This window comes from Myodes glareolus, chromosome X (genome assembly GCF_982192425.1).
Source record: "Myodes glareolus chromosome X, mMyoGla1.1, whole genome shotgun sequence".
Taxonomy (NCBI): Eukaryota; Metazoa; Chordata; class Mammalia; order Rodentia; family Cricetidae; genus Myodes; species Myodes glareolus.
In genome coordinates this window covers 128,888,234-128,906,973 of record NC_142053.1, presented here as the reverse complement: position 1 = coordinate 128,906,973, position 18,740 = coordinate 128,888,234, and the positions used below count along the sequence as shown (strand labels likewise).

At 39.7% G+C, this 18,740-nt stretch overlaps 1 protein-coding gene across 2 annotated transcripts in view; it reads right to left on the bottom strand.

Moving 5' to 3' along the window:
- Positions 1-2,308: 2,308 nt before the first annotated feature.
- The window catches only part of Klf8 (KLF transcription factor 8), a 157,371-nt gene continuing 140,939 nt past the window's right edge, over positions 2,309-18,740 (bottom strand). For both annotated transcript variants that reach the window (XM_048461524.3, XM_048461523.3), the window contains exons 3-6: positions 18,050-18,611; positions 15,919-16,030; positions 14,520-14,659; positions 2,309-8,269 (exon numbers count right to left, since the gene is read on the bottom strand). In XM_048461524.3, the coding sequence (XP_048317481.1) occupies positions 8,088-8,269; positions 14,520-14,659; positions 15,919-16,030; positions 18,050-18,611 (996 nt within the window). In that variant the 3' untranslated portion in view covers positions 2,309-8,087. The remainder of the gene's footprint in view (positions 8,270-14,519; positions 14,660-15,918; positions 16,031-18,049; positions 18,612-18,740) is intronic.

Below are 18,740 nucleotides of genomic sequence, written 5' to 3'. Positions count from 1 at the left end.
AGGTCTATAATACAACTCCTGCATCTAAGGCTCAGGGAACATGGAGGAGGGAGAGGGAGGGGATAAGAGTCAGACACCAGGACATTTGCTGAGACTGTATCTTCTGGAAATGTCAGAAGCCACACCCATAAAGTCTGAACAAGAGTTGAACAAGGGAAAAGCATCCTAATGTGAAGGATGGGCTAAGTCCACCCTAGAAAAAAAGTTACAGGCAACTGAGGAGGGCTGGAAGCAGGAGAAACAGTCTTTGTCGCAGATCAGTACACTATCGGCTATCCAATTCCAAATGGTCAGCCCTGAAAACATATACATGTAACATTATACGGACTGAGCAGACTGTATTTATTTATTTAGGAATATGTATGTTTGTAACAATAGTAACAATGAGGCCATGAATTCGAAAGCAAGCAAGGAGGAATATATGGGAGGCTTTGGAAGGATGAAAGGGAAGGGGGAGATGATGCATTGGATTATAAATTCAAAAAGCAAAAAACATTAAAAATGAGCGGAATTATATGATGAGCATGGAAACAGGATAGAGGTCACTTCTTTGGAAGGGAAAAAATGTAGCAAGTGTACATAGCGGCTTCAGAAGGTCTGATCAATGCCTGTATTCCTTTTAGTCTGAGGAGTGACCACGTACATGGGTTGTTAGCTCTATTCCTTCAGCTACAGATATGAAGTTCATTCACTCTTTCCCAAAGTTCTGATTACTTATCTAGATAAAAAATGTTTCTCCTAGACACCTAAATAGGCCATTTCTTACAAGGCAGTCAGCAACAAAGGGCACTCACAAAAAAAAAAAAATTTTTTTTGAAACTTTTTTTTTTTAAAGAAAAAGAGAGGTTGAAAAATGGAAAAGTCTTCTCTTTACAGCTGGGAAGTACCAGGGAGATGGTGGGTGATAAACAAGAGGGTTCCTGTAGGTGCTGATGTCTGTGGCGGCACAGGAGGCAGAGATGAGTCACCTCTAATCCACTCCTGACAACGTAATGACAATCAATCTAAACACAGGAACTAGGAAAGTGGAAATCGTCATCCGAGGCCTTGGAAGTTTCTATTTCTGGAGCACAGGTTCAATAACTCTGAATCAGTGTTCTGAAGGTGGGGAAAGTACATGCTTGTATTGGTGGGAGCTGCTGGAGGTTCAGAAATGGACTGCATGACTACTAGCGACAGAAGGAGACTATATACGCAGGATGGACTTGCATATAGGAAAATTATCTGATAATCTTTTGTTATGTGTGTTAAGCCCCTTAGGCACAATATAATTGTACACTCTGGTCACCACCGGTACTTGTGATGAGAAAGGAGAGGGACTCAAAGCTCAGAAGTCCTGCTTCCTTAATTACCACCCAACTAACTTTCATTCTCTCTCTCTCTCTCTCTCTCTCTCTCTCTCTCTCTCTCACACACACACACACACACACACACACACTCACTCTCTCTCCCTCCCTCCCTCCCTCCCTCCCTCCATCTCTTTGTTGTTTTCAAGACACGTTTCTCTGTGTAGCCCTGTCTGTCCTGGAACTCATTTTGTAGACTAGACTGGCCTTGAACTCACAGAGATCTGCCTGCCTCTGCCTCCAGAGTGCTGAAATGAAAGGTGTACACCATCACCATCCGGCTTGTAAAGCTCTTTTTAACAACACTTTCAAAATATTTTTTTTCTTCTCACAAAATAAATTAACACTGAGGGGAAATCTGTAAACTTGTTGTTTGTTCTTTTTAGGATCCATCATCCCAACAGCCTTGGGAAGAGCCACTTTTATTTTCCTTCCAACTTCTGGCCACCATCTCCTTCAAAGAATCCCCCCCCCCCCTTTTACTTTTCTTCTAATGCTTCTCTGTAACACAAAAGTTTCAGAAGAGACTTCTTCCTACGAGTCTGCTCAGGACTAGCAATGTGTTGAGATGTCTTTGGACTTTAAAACTGTCCTAATACCCTCCTTTACCTATTTACTTCCCCCCCCCCAAAAGACCTGGGCAGGAAAACCTAGGCAATTGACTCTATACCCTTAGAACTCTTGGAGGATTCTATATAGGAAATACAAAAACAGCATACAGTCTTCATCAAGTCCTATTCATGGGCATGTCTGAATATAACACAGCAAGAATTAGGAGGGCTTCATGTACTTAAACAGAAAAAAAAACATTGTTTGAGACTGTATGACTTCCTTTGTGGCTATACAATACTATATAGTACCCTCTATCACTTTTTTATGCAGAGTTTCAAAAAAGAAAATAATCTACTTGCTCCACGCTGAAGAAATACAATGAGAAGATAAACTGAACACCAAACCCATGGTTTCTGGTTTAAAATATTTTTATTATTAAAAAAGTACAGTAATCAGACAGAACAAGATTGCTTAGTATTCAAGCACACACCCTGCCTGGAAGCTGCAGTAGGAGGTGCCCACTGAGCTACAATAGAGTAACCTCTGGGTGGCCATGCTTACTGAGACAATTCTCGAGAATCTTCAGGTACACAACAGACTTGGATATGAGAGAGTGCTCAATATCATACCTCTGAACAGGAACAAGTATAAAATGGAGTGAAAATAGGTGCTGCTCTAAAGCACTAAGATAAGGAGGCACAAACAGAAGAGTTATAGAGACTAATGCATAATATACTGTTTTATAATTTCTTTAAATAATGACAAAACTCCAATAAATCCTTTCACTGCAGGCTCCTTTCCCCACCACAAAAGTCAGTTTCTGGTACTGCTCTCCTGCTGTGACCTCCTGTCAAAACCAGGGTTGAACATCACTAGGGACTGTCTTCCCTTTTGATTCAGGAATACAATGAAAACAGCACTGTATACAACATAGTTATAAAAGTAACATCCAACACGGCTATTTGTACTGACCCTAGGAAACATCTACTGAAAGGGAAGGAGAATTTGTTAACAAAATAGTTATCTCTTCCCTTGTCCCCAACCCACCACCAGAAAAAAGAAATGGAAAGTATTCCCCAGTGTTTGAAAACCACCTACATAATTTCCATTCTCTTCCGTCCACTCCCAACCCAACCGTCCCACCCCACTCCCCTCCTACCTTTACTGTTCAATGTACAGTACACGCAGAAAGAGAAATCTGAACTGATGAAACAGAACTGACCAAAGACTGAAAAGCTTTGAGAAATTGTCTTTGTGCTTCTGACAAAGTTATATGTAATGCAGTCCAACCAGAGTAAGAAAGGGAGAAAAATATAATTTCAAAACTCTGTATTTTGCCTCTTATTATTTTAGGTCCTAATATGCTTCAAATCTGGAAACAGTTGACAATCCCATAGTTACAGGATGTAAGGAAAGTAACAGAACAAACAATATTGCTTCCAGCGGCCACTTTTCACTGATCTTTCTTATTGACTTAAATTTCTCTGTTTACTGATGAGGGCTATTCTCCTTTCCATAGGATAAATATAGGGTACTCTAATTAGCATCATAGTAATGATTATAATATTTTCTTGCTCATTTAGAGATCACGCATCATTTTTTAAACATCTATTAATAAGAAGCCTCACAACACTCCTGTGAGGTAGATATGTGGATCCCCATTTTTAGATGGGTTAATAGAGGCACAGAGAGGTGATGTGACTTGCCTAAAAACTTGGGAAAATACAGAAGAGAGGCAAATCAGGGGACCACCCAGTTGTTAGAGATCCATATTTAGTAGAGAAAAAGACAGTGCTAAGTGTTTCTTTAAACTGGGCCCATGCGGTTGCTTTCCCACTCACAAAAAATGGAGGATCAACAAGCTTCCTTGACTTATTCAAGGTTAGATCAATCACCAATGGTTTTTGCTTCATGTATGAGAAAGCTTTTAGGGGCTAGAATAGAATTGAGAATACAGATACCTTTAGTTCAAGAATTTTGTAGACCATTCTGGTTCAAGGAATTGTTGAAGTTCTAAAAATGTTACTACCATGTACATAAGCACCGGGTTCTATTTGGTTGATTTTTCATGGGTTTATGGGATAATACTTAAGACTCTGTTCATATGTATATAAACTGGACTTCAACAATTAATAAATCACAGAAGGTGGAGCTATGGTTCTCACTGTTAGCATGGAAGGCTATACAGATAACTAAGGATTGTAGACAATGGTATGAATTCATATGCAGATAATAAAGAAGATCACATATGGAAATGTTTATAGACATGCGCATATATATAGTGTAAGATATATGCATATATTTCTTTGTTCTATTGGCTGAGAAGCCTTGAAGAAATAATATCCCCAAAGTAGCAAACACACATAGAGCACAGACCTTGGTTTCTGATACAATTCTTCAGTAGAAGGAATTAGAACTCATTGAAGAAATGCCTGATTATGAAAGTGCCCTCTACAAAACAAAAGCAAGATGAACCTGGAACATCTTACAACACTAAAACTCAAGCACATGCTGAAAAACAAATGATGGGGTAGGTAAAAAAGATTTAGGGACTAATTGAGCTCCTAACAGCCAAAGCTACAGTTTGGGCAACAAAATACAAGTAGCATTGGATTATAAGATAAACTATAAAATAAATATCAATGAGTCCATGTTGGCATAAATAATTATGAAAATAAATAAATGGAGAGGAAGTAAAGCTCCCATGCAGAAGAATTCCAAAGAATTTATGCATTGCTCTCAAGGACATGGTTCAGAACTCACCATTTCCACATGTGTGGGCTGCACATATAACTTCCTTCCAAACAGTGTAGCATGATAGGAAAAGGGGTCTATGTGAAAAATCTCATATATACTATCCCAGCCATGTGACTGAAGACAACATGAAGAATGATAAGCTACAGAAATACGATGTTATGAAAATAGTAACTCACTTGTGTGCTTGTTCAGGCCCAAATCCACTAATCTAGTCTTTTCATGAGAAAAGTATCAAATAAATCCCAACTGAAGAACATGCTCCCAAGGTCCTTGAGAGCAAGGACATCACAACCAAAGGAGTTGTGACGATTAATACAATGCAGTATTCTGAAGGAGATACTAAAACAGAAAAAGGACAGCAGATGAAAACGAAGGTCGTCTGAACATAGCACTGACTGTAGTTAACATTAACGTATCATTATTGTTCCACTAAGTGTAACAAGTGTACCATACTAATGTAAGATGTGCAGTAAACAGGATCTCTGTTCTACCTTCACATTTTTTCTGAAAACCTAAGAGTTCCAACATGGAAAATTTATTTAAAAAGAAATTCTTTTTACAAACATTTGTATTCTGCACATAAGGAACCCCACTAATCCATCAATCCAATTTATATTTTCTATATTTTACAATGGCAATTATCAATAGTTATGTTCAGCTGCCAAAATGTCTACAGGAGGAATTCCACTGTAATAAATTTCTGAATATTATCATCCCATTGAGATTTCCATACCCTAGGCAAATGTCATACTAACAGTGCTTTGCTGTTGTAAGCCCATTAAACTTAGTTGAAGCTCAGATATTAACCAAGAGAGATAGATACATTTCATTTTCTTTCTGCTCCACCATCTAGCAAACTTGTATGTGCTATTGGTGCAGTAACTCTACACTGTACTGTGTTTGAATCTCTTTACTCTGAAAATTTCTTAATTATGACACATTTCTAAAGAATATGTTTGTAACTAGAAAGATTTTACCATTTTTGGGGAAAAAAAAGGGCAACAAGAATAGGGTTCAAATTGTTTCTTGCCTAAAGACAACAAACCAAGCATTTGCACGGTCTATTATCACTCTGCAGAAATATATTTGAATAAAGGCTCAGAGATGCTAGGAACATCAACATTTAGGATCCTAATTTGATCACCCTTATGAGTACTATAATTTGATAGTGCTCATTTGTAAATATATGTCTCAATGTTAATATTTTAACTATATGTCTCAATATCCTGAAGTCTAAGGGGCACATGTCAATTCTGAACTCTGGAAAACAAACCTTAGGATCTAAAGTGGGAAAAGGGTAGGTAACCCTTTGGACTCAGTTCTATAATATTGTACCAACTACTCAATTATAAGCTTAAGCCCATGCATGGTAGTAATATACATTTATCAATCTGTCATACAATGTGGTCCCCATTAATAGACTGACCCTAGATATTTATTAGTGCTTTAGTAATTAGTATACATACAGCTTGGAACTTGCATACCCCAAGTCAGGAAAAATCCTATATGAAGATAATGATAATAGGAAAACCTACATGTCATCTTGAAAAGCACAAGTAGGACTTAACTTATGGAGAATTTATGGTCTGGAAACAACAAGGTAAATTAAAAAAAAACCAGAACTATCAAAATATGAGACTAGAACCACTGTGTGCATGGCGTTAACTGGCAATGGCCATAAGCACATTCTACTTACTTTCTCCTCAACTATAGATAAATTTTGAGGATAACATATAAAATTGGACAAATATTGCAACCAATCACATAATTTTTTCTTTAATTTGGTTTACTAGTGTGATCCCTGGGAGGAGTGTATAGGTCTGTAAGGCCTCAAGGAACTATCTGGAGAAAGAATCGAACCCGTATTTGCCTCATCTGGATAGAAGTAGACAGGACCCCTTCTAGATGGTAGAGTTCTAGGATTTAGCTAGAAAGGACAGCCACAGGAGGTAGTAACCTAAAGTATTCACGCTAGAACTTTCGAATATCTGCCAAGAAAAAAGGTTTAGTATGAAGACAACCTTTAGGCAAGAGGCTGCGTCCAATTCTATTGACACAGAGCCCCTCCCCTGTTTCTCAGGAGATGGGATATGCCACATGGAGGTAGATCTGAGGTCCAGGGCCAGGAACAGAGGGTTTTCTGCCCCAGAGAATATTAGGAACAGTCTGATTGGGCAATCAAATGTATACTATGCATCCTGCTGTTACGCCTAAAATAAAATGGCTTGGGGATTGATAGCAGTTCATATGCCAGTGTCGGAAAAACAATCTTTTCTATCTCACTAAAAACAGAAGGAGAGCCAAAAAAAATGGCACGAAGTAAACAAAATTCATTTAGTGCAACCCCTCACCTCTGTATAACATGCTCAGTGTGCAATTTCTCTCAGGGAATCAGACGAACGGTTGCTTCATGTAAACAAAAGAATCAACAGTGCAGTGGAGCCCAGCGACAGAGCCTTTGCAAAAGGCTGCCCTTTGCATGAGGTTTGGGATTAACAGCAGTGCTAACACCTTATCCAAATAATTGCTCACAGGGTCCTCCCAGGTCTGCCTTTTCCTGTCACAGCCCAACACACTTTCCTAGGATACTTCTCCCTATTGATCTGTCTTTCTGTGCTTTGAATATTTGTCCAAACTTAATCTAAAAAGAATGTAATTGTGCCATAAGACCTTTAATTATAAAGGAGCATGAGGAGGAATAGGAGGTCAAAAAAATCCCTTCATTTCTTTGATGGACTTCAAAAAGGAGGGCTGGTATTGTCTGTAAACCAAACTGGTAAGAACAAGTAAAACTGGATCTACAAAACCTTTGGGGTTAGAATGAGACTCTGTATTTCAGACTCAATTCTCTGTAAATCTGACCAATCAACACCGTTATGCCCCTTGTACCTATGACTTTGAAAAAAAAAACCTCATTTTAGGACATCACTAAGTGACTTTAAGTACTGGTTACAGTATATATATATATATATATATATATATATATATATATATATATATATACTTTATCCATTATATATATATATATATATATATATATATATGGATAAAGGTTTTATAAAACAAGAGAAAAGGGGGAGCAGCGGATGTTTGTTCACAGCCTTGAGTTTGATTCCTGTTTTGTTTGTTATTGTAGGAAAAATGTCTATAACATAGCATGAGGGATCAGGGAGGGCAACCATGGGCGCCGCACTAGAATTCAACCCAGGAAGAGGTTGACAAAACTGAAGTCTGGACAGTGGAGAGGTGAAAGTGGAATATGAAGAGCCTGATGGAGACCAGCTAACTGGTCTCCAGTCTCATCAACCTGGCTCAGTAGGCTGTTCTAACCCCAATCACAGGGGCAAGTTGTAGTCAAAGAGGCAAACAGAGTCTCAACCTCAGCACACACTCAGGAGACCAGTACAGCACGTCTGTTGTGGCCTGGGATATTCACATGGTGTCATGACGCCGGCGGTGTAGGGACAAGTGGTCAGATCGAGAAAAACTGCGGTTGCAGTCTGTGCACCTGAACGGCTTGATGCCCGTGTGCTTACGGAAATGGCGAGTGAGCTCATCCGAGCGAGCAAACTTCCAGGAGCAGCCGTCCCAGGTGCATTTGTAAGGCTTCTCTCCTGCAGGGGAAATATGGCGAAATTAAGGTAATCAGCAAATGACATGCTACCAGAAATACAGCAGAATGCATAATTTATATCAAAGCTTGAGTCCAAAAGTAAGACAATCACTGTAAATGGGTACTCTCATTCACCTTTTTAATTAGTTAGCTTAACAAATAAACATCATATTGCTTGTATTCTACAAGTTTCAAAATACGTACACACTGTGGACTGGTTAAATCTAGCTGATTAGCATATGCATTATTTCACACATTGGCTCAACTACACAGTGCTGTTTGCGGAAGGTCTAAACTTAGGTTGAGACAGTAAAGTGGAGAGAACCCCGGCTCTCAAACAGTCTGAATCCTGCTTCTACCACACTAACCTATATATAGTAAAGAGTCACTTTGCACTGGCCAAGTGCATTTTCTCAAGTCTAAACAGATGCAGAAATATCTCACAAGGTTGTTCAAAACATTTTAAAAGGCAGACAATGGAGGCTGGACATAGGAAAGCTTGCCGGCACTCCTATCACTCAAGAGGGAGAGGCAGGAGGAACAACATTACAAGTTTGAGGCCAGGCTATTCTACATAGTGAGTTCCAGGCTATGCAAGGCTATATAGTGAGGTACTATTTCAAAAAGAAGAAAAAAGAAAAAATTAGATTGCTAGTACAAACTGTATTCCCCTAGCTGTGACCAAATGCCTGGCAAGAAGCATTTCTAGGGAATGCTAGGGAAGAAAGGACTTATTCTGGGTCATGGTTTACAGGCATGCAGTCCATTAAGGCAAAGTAGACATGGTGGCAGGCGGCTCCATCATGTCAGGAGCTTGGTTCAGTGTGTACTCACATCTCTGCAGATCAGGAAGCAGAAAGAGGAAAAGTCGGTCGGGGATGTAAGCCTATCTCCCAGAGATTCAGTTCCTACAGCCAAGCCCCAACTGCCAAAATTCCACAACCTCCCCCAAACAGCACAAGCAGCTGGGGGCCAAGTTTTCAAACACAGGAGCCTGTAGGCGGAATTTGACATGCAAACTGTAACACAAATCCAGGTGGCTGCCACTTTCTACTCCACTACTCGAGTCTAGCTATAGTCTTTCACCGGACACTTCCTAATAGATGATCTGAAATAAATCCATCGACAACACGAACACGTGATTCAATGGAAAGAGCACTCAGTTGAAGCTTGCTTGGTCCTCTGTCTGGTCATAAACTCCTCCACGGAGAGGAATGGGGAGAGCTGTCAAGCTCAATTATTTTAAACAGCTCCATGCTCCAAATCCTAAGGTTAAAACTGGATTATATATGGGACATGTATGACCAGGAGAGGAAAAAAAAACTGGAAAAAAGTAGTACAGGAAGAACTATCAAAGCACAATCCCATTATAGCACAGGTCATATACCACACACTTATACACTCAGGATAAAGGAAACATCAACACATTGAAACAGAAATTATAGGAAAAGTATCAACAATGAGAAAAGTGAAGGTGAAGGATAGTAGATCTTTTTTTTTAACAACTTTTTGTACTGTTTGAATACTTTAAAATCATGATGTAGACGTATATAACATATATGATAGCCATTATATCATATATATATATTAACAAAAAATAAACCAGGACTGGACTGGTAGTGAACACCTGCAATCCTAGTACTAAAGAATGTGAGGTAGGCGGTTCAAGAATTTGAGGCTAGTCTGTGTTCCTAAGAGAGATTGTGTCACAAAAGTTAATTAGTTGGGGCTGGAGAGATGGCTCAGTGGTTCTGAGCACTGGCTGCTCTTGCAAAGGATCTAGGCTCAATTCTCTGCACCCATATGATAACTCACTACCATCAGTAACTCCAGTTCCAGGGGATCTGATGTCTCTTTCTAGCCTCTGTGGCACTAGGCACACACGTGGTACACAGGCATACATACATACAGGGGAAACACCCATACACATACAATAAACATAAATAAATCTAATTTTATTTTCAAAATAGGGTTTTTCTGTGTAGCCCTGGCTGTCCTGGAATTCACACTGTAGGACAGGCTGGTCTCAAACTCAGAGAGATCCTCCTGCCTCTGTCCCCTGAGTGCTGGGATTAAAGGTGTGCATCACTACCACTCAGCCAAAACTTTATTTTGATTAAAAGAAGTATGTATGTGAACAAATAAACATTAACTGTGGATAAATGCAGATCACAAATCATAGCAATATTTGCTTTTTCCTTTATCTGCTTCTCTGTTTCTCATCTACTAGAATGAGTACTATTTTATAATAAAAGACAATAATGCAGACACAGAATGTATTAGGATTCTAACAGTCTTTGCTCTTCTATCCCTCTTTTCCTCATTATAAAATTTCCGAGGCATTTGCTTTTGGCTGTTTTAAAGTCTGGTGGCAATCAGATTTGCATCTTCTCTTTTGACTTACTGCTTGCTGCCTACTAACCCTCTCAAGTGTTCACTAATTAATTAGTAGATAATGGACGACAGAATGAAATCTGGTCTACCTTACGCGTTTGGAACATTACCAGGAAACTATTTGGTTGGTTAAAGATGTTAGTTACTGATCATTTCAATATTCAGAAATTGCTGCATTAGCCTCTAAGAAGAATGGCACACAGCTGAAAGCATTAAAGACTAAAGACAATCTTGGGTGTAGTGGTACACACCTTTTATTTCAGACCCACAAGGCAGAGACAGGGAGACTTCTGAGTTCAAGGCCAGCCTGGTCTATATAGTGAGTTCTAGGCTAGGCAGAGCTACCCTGTCTGTCTCTTTCACTGAACAAAAGAAGAGACTGGTAGGTTATGCAAGATTATTAACATCTAGAAAGAAGAACAGGATTTCAGTGAATGTAGGGAGTGCAAATGAGATTTTCTTTTTACTTTTATTCAACATAGTAGTATCCCGTCTCCACACTCCACAACAGTTTTGCTATGTATAGACTTTATTGTAACTGCTCAAGGATTTCTCCTAGGAGCTCCTATTTTCACTACACCCAGATGAGTAATAACTGACTTGTTAAGGTAGTGCCACCATGTGGCAATCTGAGCTCACTGCTAGAACACTCAGATTCAAAACAGTTCAGGACGAAGTCCATCTTTCTATTTCAAGATCTTTGCCTTTTATTATGGCTAAAGAAGCTTTTGTTCAAGTTAAGGTCAGTGTCATCTAGACACCAAAACTTGATGGGAACACATAAAAGAAAAAGAAAGCAAACAAGGTACAGGACAACAGCCTTGATGAACACAGACACAAAAATCATCAATAAATTATTTTCAACTCAAACAGCATATCAAAAATAATAAGCCATGGTTAACTTGATTAAATTCTGGTGTTCCAGGATGGATCAACATGTAACATTGTACATAAAAAGGATCAAAGATAAATATCCCATGATAATCTCCATAAATGCAGGACAGAACTCTGATATAGTTCAACATATAGTCATAATATAAGCCTTGAAGAAATTAAGAATAGGAGGATCACATCTCAACATGATAAAGGCTATATACAGCAAGTCGATAGCCAGCATAATATAGAATGAGGACAAACCGGAAGTATTTCTTGTACAATATAAAACAAGGCAAAGATGTCTATAATCTATACTCCCTTTAAATACAGTGCTTGAAATTTTATGCACAGCAATAAAACAAGACGAGAGAGAGAGAGAGAGAGAGAGAGAGAGAGAACACTGAGATGGTCTTCTTCACTTGGGAAAGGTGCTTGCTGCCAAGCCCGACAACCTGAGTTTTTTTTTTCAAAGTTTATTAAATTATAAAAGTTTCCATTTCTGCCCCTCCTCCCAACACCCTCCCACTCCCCCCCACTCCCTCTCCTCCTGAGTTTTATTTTTCTATTAAAAAATACAGGTGATACTCAAAAAGAAGCAAAAATAAAAGCAGAACCCGACACTAAGTAGATACCGTTATGACTGTTCTACATCCCTTTATCGTCACTTCCTTAGCTCCATGTTGTAAACAGTGAACCTGCATGGCTTCCTAAACCCCTTTCCAGCACTGCCATGACCCTGGTTCTTACAAAATATATAATAAAATGATGCTGAATATGTATGTGCACTGTAGTCTTTTAATTTTCTTTCCTTTGCTTTTTTTTCTTCCTTCCTTCCTTCTTTCCTTCTTTCCTTCCTTTTTGTTTTTCAAGACAGGATTTCTCTGTGTAATAGTTCTGCTGTTTTGGAACTCACTCTGTAGACCAGGTTGGCCTCGAACTCTCTGCCTCCTGAGTCCTGGGATTAAAGGTGTGTGCTATAACTGCCTGGCTTACTTGAAATTGATATGGATGTACAAAAGACCTAAATAGCCAAAGTAATCTAACAAAATGTTTATGATATTAATGCTGAAGGTATTATAAAATATACTACAAAGCAATAGTAACAACAACAACAAAAAACAGTACTGGTAAAAAAATCAGACACATAAACCAATGGAATTGAATAAAGAACCTAGAAATAAACCCACATGTCTACAGTCATCTAATTCTTGACAAAAGAAAAAAATATGTTTTCGTACAAAACAACCCCAAAAGGTTATGTGGGCTACGTGTTGATGACTTGTCCCTAGTTGGTAATGCTAGAAGTGACTGGATTATGAGGGTTATAATCAATGCTTAATCCATTGATGCTCTTAAAACTTTACATTATTCATAAGTGATGGAAAACACAAGACAGCGCCTGCATAGAGGATGGGAGCATGAAGATATATATACTCAGAAAGCATATCTTGTTCATGTCCCTTCTTTGATTATCTGTGTCTCTTGTACACCACCATGTGGTGAGCCACTCTCTTCACTGACATGGTCTTGTCCACAATGTTCTGCTTCACCGGAAGCAACAGAGGCAGGTGGCCACACACTAAAACCTCTGAAACTAGAAACAAAAAAATAATTTTCTCTTTATAGTTGATTTGCTCAGCCAGATGGTGGTGGTGCAAACCCTTAATTCCAGCACTTTGGGAGGCAGAGACACGTGGATCTCTGTGAGTTTGAGGGCAGCCTGGTCTACAGAATGAGTTTCAGGACAGGCTCCATAGCTACTGGGAGACCCTGTCTTGAAAAACCAAAAGAAAAAAAACGTTGACTTGCTTAAATATTTAGTTACAATGATGAGAAATATCTAATGCACACATATTGGGGAAAGATCATCTTTGACAATAAATGGTGCTAGGAAAAGTAGATACTCACACAGGAAGGATTGAAAATATATCCCCATTTCTCACTAAACAAAACTAAACTCCCAATGGCATAGAAGCTAATGTCAGAACCATAATTGTGAAACTTAGAGGAAAATATGTAAAATACTTCAATGACTCTAAGAGCTCAGGTAATAAACTCAAGATGTGCCACATGGGGTGAAAAATTAAAATGCATCTGCAGAATAAAGAAATAATCAGCAAAAGACACAAGCAATAGCATGAAAGAAAAACCTCTGCTAGTTACGCATAAGAGAGAGGATTAGTATCCAAAATATGCAAAGAACTCAATAGAATAGCAAATGAATAATTCACTCACTAAATGGGACAATGATATGGACACCCACTACTGAAAAGAAGAAATACAAATGTTTCAGTAAATACATGAAAATATGCTTGGTTTTCAACCATTGCAGACACATAAAAGGAACCTGTATGCTACCCTACCCTGTCAGAATAGCTACCATAATAAATAAACAAATATAGCACAATATGCTGAGAAGAATATGGAGAAAAAAATTCCTGGTATACTGATGGTAGAAAAGTAAACTAGTACATAGAAAACAGTATGGAGATTCCTTAAGCAAAACTCAAAAATATGATGGGTTTGGTATTGAATGCTTATAATCCCAGCACTTGGGAAATGAAGGCAAAAGTATTAGAAATTCAAGGTCAGTCTCGGCTACATAGCAAGTTTGAGGCCAGAGGTGGCTACATGAGATCCCGTGTCAAAAAAAAAAAAGTGAACAACAAAAGAAAACAAAACAAAAATCGACGGGGCCTGGTGATGTAGAGTGCTTAGTGCTTATTCCATGCATGATGCCTTGGGCCTATTTACTACATAGCACTGCAAAACTAGGCACAGCAGCAATTTACTTGGAAGGTACCAGGCTTTCTGTTTTTGCTAGACTGTTCTTGGTGTTAGGATAAGAATAATAATAGGACGAAAACCCATAAGTGATCTTCTCTTCCTTGCAGTTTTTCTCTCTCCCTCTAGCCTCCTCTTATGTATGCAGGTGTGTGCTGGAGCTGGAAGAGTATGGGGGGGCGGGGTGAGGGACAGACCTGTATGGATTCTGCGGTGAGCTTTCAGGTGAGAGCTTTTGGTGTACACTTTGCTGCATCCGGCAAAGTCACACTGGTGAATCCGTCTTCTCTTTAAGTCAAGAGAGTCTTCTCCCTGCATTTGGGCCGCCATTGCTGGTCTAAGTAAAGGAAGAAAGATTAGACCAATTACAGTGGTGGGATTTCATACCATTTTATCATTTATGCAAATTTAATGCTAGCTCCCTAAGAGAAGAAATAGCTGGAACAATGTAAGCAATTCTTTCAACTTGGCCAGTCTGCTTAGGAAATAAATGCAGCTCACTGAGAAAGCACTGGAGGTGGTAATTTTTCTTTGAGCAGCTACGTTGTCAAACAGGGTGAACATTCAACATGTGCCACTCTCATGCTTAACAAAATGCATTTTTATATCACATGTTTACTCATGAAAGAGATAGCTTGATAGAGGAAGCCATTATGGGGTTAGGGAGAAACCAGGTGCTAGGGAAATTCCCAGGAATCCACAAGGATGACCCCAGCTAAGACTCCTAGCAATAGTGGAGAGGGTGTCTGAGCTGGTCTTTCCCTGTAATCAGATTGATGACAACCTTAATTGTAATCATAGAACCTTCATCCAGTAACTGATGGAAGCAGATGAGAGATCCACAACCAAGCACCAAGCCAAGTTTCTGGAGTTCAGAGGTAGAGAAGGAGGGGAGATTACATGAGCAAGAGAGATCAAGATCATGGAGGGGAAATCTACAGAGACAGCTGACCTGAGCTTATGGGAGCTCACACACTCTAGACCAACAGCGAGGGAGCCTGCATAGGACCAAACTAGACCCTCTACATGGGGGTGACAGTTATGTAGCTTGGTCTGTTTGAGGGGCCCCTGGAAGTGGGACCAGGATCTATCTCTGGTGCATGAGTTGGCTTTCTGGAGCCCATTCTCTATGCTGGAATGATGCCTTGCTCAGTCTTGATGCAGTGGGGAGGGGCTTGGTCCTGCACAACTTAATGTGCCAGGCTCTGCTAACTCCACATGGGAGGCCTTACCCTGTCTGAGGAGGGAATGGGGTTGTGGGAAAGGGGGGGAGGGACAGGAGGAGGGGGAAGGAGGGAGAACTGTGGTTGGTAAGTAAAATGAATAAAACATTTAAAACAAAAAATAAAAAAATCATAGTTGCTTAATGCAAGCTAATTGCTTCCAATTCTTTTCAAGATTAGAAAGCCAGGCTGTTAGAGACAAACACTACAAACGTACACACACTTATATAGTTCTTGGGGAAGGTAGTTAGCTTATATTTTGTTTTCCTCAATCTTTTACTGCTGTGTTCTGTTAATTCTAACTCTATACATGCATGCTTGTGTGCACATGCACGCACACACATGCACACGCACACACACTTTAAGTACTTACTCTTGCTGCAATCCCTGCAGACTCTGTAAGGCTGAAGATCCACTCTCAATTGCACTCTCATCACTATCGCTTGGAAACTCCAGTGGAGACATGGAGGTGGGGTCAACTTTGACTAAAAACAAAGAAAGGGAGAACTGTAGACCAGGACGTTTGCACTGCTACAGTTATTTTCACCTCGACAGTTATTTTCAGGATTCCCACATTAAGAAGTAGAAGATAGAAAAATCTTAAAAAAAAAAGAGAGAGGAGGAAGACAGTAACTACTAAACAATTTTTTAGCATAAGAAAGGACAGAGATGTCTTGGTGTCTTTGAAGGAAGGGTAGCAATGACTGTTCTCCCATCACCAGAATGTGAATTTCTCCAGCACATGATCTAAGTATGATATATCCATCCCTCTACCTCCAGCTCCTGGGAAAGGGTCTGCAGGAAAGATGGGTTCCATGTATTTTGGAGACACTGAAGTCTCTGAAGAGTTCCCTGACTGTCTTGAGAGAATTCCTAGGATTATCCCAACAATTACAACACTCAAAGCTGATTGTAATATTACACACATGGTGATAGCAAATATTTCAGACCAAATTAGAAGCAACAGATTTTCTTTTATCGTTTCTGATTATGAACAAAATAAACATAATTCTGAAAAGGGAACTGTTGTTGAGGACAATGAAAGATGGGGCTTAATTTATACGTTCTGAATTCTGAGCTCACTTCAAAAGTTAAATAAGGGCTGGCGACATGGCTCAGTGGTTAAGAGCACTGACTGTTCTTCCAGAGGACCAGGGTTCAATTCCCAGCACCCACATGGCAGCTCACAGCTGTCTGGAACTCCAGTTCCAGAGAATCTGACATCATTATACCAATGTACATGAAATAAGGTTAAATAAAGTTTTTAAAAAAAGTTAAATAAGATAGGTCTGGTGACATAGACCTGTAACCCCAGCTACTCAATAAGCTGATGTAGAATAATCACAATTCAACAACTGCTTGGGTAATAAGTGTTAAACCAGTCTGAGTCAATTCATGAAACTGTTATCTCAAGAAAACGTTTGTTTTGTTTTTGTTTTGTTTTGTTTTTTAATCAAAAATAAGGCCGGGGGTAGTAGGAGAGTACTAGGACTAGCAGTACCACAAAGCATAAATAAATAAATAGATGATAGCATATGAAACTCTTCCAAGCAAATTTTCAATCTTATTTGTTCAACAACTGATCTGTAGTTAAGTACTAGGGAGCCCTGTGGTGAGTGTCCCTGGAGAGGTACAGAGTCACATCATAAAGTCTTCATGCGAATTCCCAACGCGGTTAGGAAAAATGGCCTCATACTCTTGAACTCAAATAAAATCTTCAAAGCAATAAAATCTTAAAAGGAAGGTCATAGATGTCAAATAAAGGGCTGCCCAGGAAACGTGGCTATATTGCCGAGACTTTTCTATAGAGAACAGGGACGGTGTGGTGAGACACCACAGAGCTCGGCTAAATTATGGCACTGGGAGGAATAGTGAGTTTTCTAACAAAGTCTTCCTAATGGCACAGAAAGCAAATAGCGCAGTAATCTAGGAAGTCCCAGGATGAACAAGGTCTCACTGAGTGCAATTTTTCTTATTTAGTTTGTAATTTAACTCAGAGTTCAACTTTTGCATTTTCCTTTAAAATAGCAATATTTTAAAATATAGTGCTTTAAATTATTTACTATCAAATAAAAACATATAAAGATTCTAGGAAGGCACGTAATATTTCACTCAAGAATATGCATCCTTGTTTGAGAAACATGGTCTATCTAATGGAGATCAATTATAGGTTCTTTTGTGACAAGGTCTCCTTGTCACGAGTTCCTTGCCCCAGTGTGGCCTGGAGCTTGCAGTCCAAGGTTAGTTTGGGACTCTCCTGCCTCAGCCTCTCAAATGCTGAGATTACAGATATGTGCCAAGACACATGGCTCATTATACATTCTTAAGCATTATATAGAAATTACTTTAGAACCACTTCTTAAAAAATGATAATTAAAACAAGTTCCCTTTGAAACAGTGTCCCTCCCAATTGGAAGAGGTAAAAAAGAGACAAAACAGAATGGCTCAGAAAGCTAGTTCTCTGAAGGCGAGTGACTATAGGAAGCTGTAAACCCTGCACTCACCTGACCCAGCATTTTTGCCGTCCCCTCCAATGAGTGGGACAGTAATAGCTGCAGGACTCCCGTCTGCAGGCAGACTGGTATAGACCATAGGCAAAGACTGCACCACCAGCGGGATTGTCTTTAGTCCACCCATCTTGTTTGGCAAACTGACTGAGGGGATGGTATGAATCACATGTAAAATCGGCTGGCCCGCCGTCCCCTGGGAGGACGCCAGGATAGAGCCTGGAGTGAGAACCGTAGGAATGGCCGCTGAAGTGCCTGTGTCAGATGAAGTGGGCACTGCCATGGCCTGGGCTGCAGCCGGTGGCTTGGGAGGCCGTATTGGAGCTTGCAGCATGCTAGCAGGCTGGAGAGGAGCCTTCGGCTTGTGAAAGGAGAGGTCAACTGGTTCCACCTGGGGCAGGTTGAAATCACTAGCCAGGAGCTCTTCTGGAGGCTCGATCTTGATATCATTGAACAGGGCTGGGTGCTCCATTGGGCTGGCATCCAGGAGTGGGGAAGAAGTCATATTACTTCTGTTTGCTATCACAGGGGGATTTCTAATCTGAAAAGGGCCAGTGACCTAAAATAAACGAATATAAGATGAGACAGCCGCCGTTAGTACTCTAAAGAGACACAGGAACAATGAAAGAAAGAAATCTCTACATTCATGGAGAAGATACATCATATTGAAAGAAATGAGACCATAATA